Raw genomic sequence first — 2283 nt, 5'->3', positions numbered from 1 at the left:
GTTTACATTTTCCATTAATTGACATGTTGTTGATCTTCTCAGACTCTATTTAACTTGTATGATTTTGGAAATTCAAAATGTGGACTGTAACACTAACGAGTTTGGAGTGGAAGCAAAGCTTTGTATCATCGAGTTTGAGCTCGATCCTTTGTCGTTTTCTTGTACGCCAACTTGAAGCAATCATGGATCAATCAAATGGCTATGTTGCGGTACAAGTTTTAAAACCCATAATGGTGATGATACTTATCCAAGTAGCTTCCGGGGGTGTCAGTATATTCTACAAACTAGCGGTTTTAGATGGGATGAGGATAAAGATTCTGGTCGTTTATCGGCTGGCTTTCGCCACCATTTTCGTTGCTCCGATTGCTTTAATCTTTGAAAGGTGAAATAATAAGAGAAATGTTTCTTATAGTACTTGTCAGAACCATTGTTTCAGTTCAAGTTGAGGGTGGTCTTCAATCTTCTTGCTAATTAATTTGCTTCTGCAGGAAAAGAAGACCTAAATTAACTTGGAATGTAGCTTTCCATGGTTTTGCTTGTGGAATAATTGGGTAAGAATGGTAAATTTCTCGAAAAAAATCCAGTGTTCTTCGGGTTCTTGATCAGCTAATTCATCTGTTTTTATTGACTGTACTAATGCTGCCTAATGTATTCAGACAATGTTTTTCTTGTATTTTGTTTTTATTTACAGAGCAGCATTAGGGAGCAATTTATATGCTGAAAGCTTGGTCTTAACATCTGCAACCTATGCAGTAGCTATGTCTAATTTCATCCCAGCTCTGACATTAGTCATGGCTGTTGTTTTCAGGTACGTTTTCCTTAACAAAGTTCCGAAAATTCCAACATTTTTAATTTATGGAAAACAAATAAACATGCAACCGATCGACAAATTTTTCATTTTACACAGGTTAGAGAGTTTAGATGTCCGAGGATCGGCCGGAAAAGCAAAGATTATTGGAACCGCATTAGGCATTGGAGGAGCAATGACTTTAACTCTTTACAAGGGAAAGGACATCTCGTTTTGGTCGTCTCGCGTTCATTTTCCTCCTACTGTCGAATCTGCAACGGATCATAAGGTGGGGCAGCATAATTTTTTGGGCTCTTTCTTGGCTCTGTGTAGTTGCATTGCTTATGCAACATGGTTGATAATTCAGGTAAACATTCCACTTTCATCATGTAACGACGCTTGCTTGTGTTGATAAGCTAGAATCTGGCCTCGTATTGTTATTTGTTTTTATCATGAGCAGGCAAAGATGAGCAAAATATACCCGTGTTATTCGAGTACTGCTCTAACATGTCTCAGTGGAGCTATCACGTCTGGAATTTACTCCTTGTGCACCGAAAGAAATTGGACGAACTGGAAACTTGGCTGGAACCTCAGACTTCTGGCTGCTGCTTATATGGTAACTATTATTAGACCAAGAAAGGCTCTTTTTTTTAAAAAAAAAAAAATTGCATTATATTACCTAAATCCATCTGAATGCATCTCTACTGTTAGCTTGCGTTTCTTGAGTGCTTGAGAGAACCAAATTTGGCTACAGGGTGTTATCGGCTCGGGGCTGATGATTGCTGCAGGAGCATGGGCGACCTCGGTTGCCGGCCCTCTATTCGTATCTTCATTTCAGCCTCTGTCTCTGATATTTGTCGTGCTTGTAGGGTCTCTGATTCTCAAAGAGATGCTGCATTTGGGAAGGTTTTACATTTAGCCCACCAAATTATTATTCACAAATTGCCATCTTTTTCATTGTTAGTTGTAACTTTTATCTGTTTGTTTAGTGTTATAGGTTCAGTGCTCATTATTGTGGGATTGTACTTAGTTCTCTGGGGAAAAGCCAAGGAAATGAATGAGGCTAGTTTTCACTCGAAAACAACAGAGGAACATATGCTGGAATTCGCGTCGTCCGCTGATGGAAATCAAACATCCAGTTCTGGTGACAGAGGGGAAGAAGTGTCATCTTCACCTGTTGAAAAAGTATGATACTCATAATCAGATATGAATCAAGATCCAATTTGTATTTTTTCTCCAAATCATGGGATTTCATTCGAATCCCCAATAAACATGAATTTCTTTGAATAGTAAATTGTTTTTCATCTGATGATCAAAACAGAATACAAACCAAAGCAAGTAAAAATGTCACTCATCACACACCAAGATGCAGTTGTTCCTCAAAAGACAAACAACATACGGCCTAAATTCTTTCTTGTGCGGATACATTTTCTGTCTTTACGGGATTTAAATCTTTTCCAGTTATCTCAACCTCTTTCTGTTCCACATTCCTCGGA

General features: G+C 38.3%; 1 protein-coding gene across 1 annotated transcript; it reads left to right on the top strand.

Moving 5' to 3' along the window:
• Positions 1 to 271: 271 nt before the first annotated feature.
• LOC140893618 (WAT1-related protein At1g25270-like) lies at positions 272 to 2023 on the top strand. The gene is made up of 7 exons (XM_073302702.1): positions 272 to 382; positions 489 to 551; positions 692 to 808; positions 908 to 1154; positions 1248 to 1403; positions 1542 to 1693; positions 1777 to 2023. Exons 1-7 carry the CDS (start codon positions 303 to 305, stop codon positions 1976 to 1978), a joined length of 1017 nt encoding a protein of 338 aa, XP_073158803.1. The 5' UTR covers positions 272 to 302; the 3' UTR covers positions 1979 to 2023.
• Positions 2024 to 2283: the final 260 nt, after the last annotated feature.

This window comes from Henckelia pumila, chromosome 3 (genome assembly GCF_033568475.1).
Source record: "Henckelia pumila isolate YLH828 chromosome 3, ASM3356847v2, whole genome shotgun sequence".
NCBI lineage: Eukaryota > Viridiplantae > Streptophyta > Magnoliopsida > Lamiales > Gesneriaceae > Henckelia > Henckelia pumila.
This window is presented reverse-complemented; position numbering and strand designations above follow the sequence as displayed.